The sequence below is a fragment of the Microplitis mediator genome, chromosome 9, assembly GCF_029852145.1.
Source record: "Microplitis mediator isolate UGA2020A chromosome 9, iyMicMedi2.1, whole genome shotgun sequence".
NCBI classification, from domain to species: domain Eukaryota; kingdom Metazoa; phylum Arthropoda; class Insecta; order Hymenoptera; family Braconidae; genus Microplitis; species Microplitis mediator.
Window position 1 is genome coordinate 7384233 of NC_079977.1, and position 2381 is coordinate 7386613.

General features: G+C 32.8%; 1 protein-coding gene across 1 annotated transcript; it reads right to left on the bottom strand.

Moving 5' to 3' along the window:
- Positions 1–1435: 1435 nt before the first annotated feature.
- On the bottom strand, positions 1436–1798 carry LOC130675021 (putative inhibitor of apoptosis). Its single transcript, XM_057480476.1, has one exon. The coding sequence runs from the start codon at positions 1796–1798 to the stop codon at positions 1436–1438; it is 363 nt and encodes a 120-aa protein (XP_057336459.1).
- Positions 1799–2381: the final 583 nt, after the last annotated feature.

Genomic DNA, 2381 nt, shown 5'->3' on the forward strand with positions numbered 1-2381 from the left:
TTTGAGCTTTGTTACCAAAAACTAATGTTATTTGGAAGAGTTGAAGAATTGCGGGGCGTGGTGTGGAAAAAGGCGTACGTGACCATTTCGGGTAGAAGCTTCTAGAACAATACCCACACCAAGAAGGATACATCCGTTCCCCATGTTATTAGATAGGGACTATTTTAATTTGTTAATTACGGATTGTTAATTAGATTGAAAGCACAGGTGTTTATTGATTATTAATCTCTCTATTATTATCTTTCGATTAATTATAATTATTTCTTTTTATCACTATTGGTGTAGATGTTATTCGTATTTTTAATTATTATAGGTTAATTATGAGGAAATTTTATATTATTCTTGGTTTAACTAATTAAGGTGGACATTCGGGCTACGATGGTATTTTTAGTTTGTAATTATTTCAATTATTTATCGAGTTACTCAAGGTGGAATTTAGCGATATTTTCATATGTGTTAGTGAGAAGCGGAGGGATACATCGCACGAAGGGGCGGTGGAAGATGGGTCGAGCCGCACGCATCTCCAAATAAGGAGATTTTATAATGGTGGCACGCGTCAAGAGAAGAGACCGTGAAAGCGCAAGCGTCAAATACAACAAATTAGTTGAGTTATTAGAGACAGAAATAATATTCCTATATATGTGTTAATGAAAGACAATGGGAAGCGAAATAGTAGATTCCTTGACTGAACTATACTGTTTAGCTAGTCGGTATATAAGTTTTTATTCTAATCTCGCGTTCTACTTTCCTTACCCGCTGGGTTATTATAATTCTCTCGTGTTGTTATAGATAGGTGGCTATGAGGTTGGTTATTATCTGTAGGATGTTAAAATTATTATTATTATGGTTATATTTTCTGTCGCAATATGTTATGGTTGTCCTATGATATGTAGTTAATTAGTGGTTATCTTATTTATTTTCTCGCCAGTACGTTAGAATATTGCGTCTCCAATTTTTAATATGTTTGTGTTATTTTAACTGGGGTATAGTGTTTCCTGTTTTTCATCAACAATCTCAACAATCATCTGGCCTTGGATATATAATATTTTTTTTTATAGTTTTCTTTTTATTTAATAAATTTTAAGTTATTTCCGGAGACACGCATTTTTGAGTAAAATAATTTTTGATTTAAAAAAATTTTTGATGAACATTTTTTTTGTTTGATTAAAAATCAATTTTTTTGGTTAAATATTTTTTTGTATTTTGTCCAGATTTTACTCCAATGCTTGGTTTAGTTGCATTAAGTCGTAGTAGTCAAGATAAGTCATTATTGTAGAAATACTTAGTGCGTCTAGTTCTGTGAAAAAAAGTCATACAAAAACCATTGGGATTTCCTTAAACGTTTTGCCTTAATTTCCCTGCCTATTTTTTTTATTAGCTGATTAGTTAAAGAAAAAAAAGTCAAGTAGTCGACAGGATTCTTATTGGTTCTTGATTACAGGTTGACTCCAAAAAAGAAATTTCCCCTTACAAAATGACAGTTGGGTTGATATTGTAGATGAAAATATTCCGAGTCAACAGAACTCCGGAAGTTGCGTACAGTAACTCCGCAGTGGAAACATACAACCTTATCTCCTTCACCGGTGTAGAAAAATCCATTTTTAGATAAGTCGTCAGATGTGATGTAGGGCACTGACCATCCTTGAAAACTGGCTAAACGATCAGATTCTAAACTGTAGCGAGGATAACGTGGTGTGAGTAATAAATTGGAATAATTAGTTATTAGTAAGTCTCTTATAGCCTTGGTATCCAATTCAACGGATGCGTCCATGCATAGAATACTATTCGGTGAAGCCATTGTGAGAACTGCTTGTACCAGTCTTGTTCTTGACATGAATTCTTCGTTACCTCGTCTAGCAAAAGAATTTCCTTACTAGATTGTCTATTGTGGGTGTATACCTTTTATACATATAGTGATAATATAAAAAAAAATAATAGAGAGAAAGAAAGTATATATGTATGTATACATAAAAAAAATTGGACATCTTGTTTTCGTTTCCAGTTAAGTACTATAGCTCTTCTTCACTACCATTGCTATCTTCCTTAGGCGGAAATATATTTGAATAAGCTAATCGGTTTAGGTGGATTATTTTTTCCTTCCGATTGATTATTAATTTAATATTGTTATCCGGCATCACTTCTATTATCTCATACGGTCCTTCGTAGAGGAGGTGAAGTTTTCCATTCTTTTTCCCTTTTAGTAAGAATACATAATCACCCGGATGAAAATATACTGCATTTATTTTTCGATCATAATATTTTTTTGACCTTTCCTTTGCTGTGATTAAATTTTCACGCGCTAAATTTTGCACTTCATGGATTCGCGTTGTTAATTCCGCAATGAAGTCTTCATACGTTGGTAGTTGATCCTCTTCTGATTT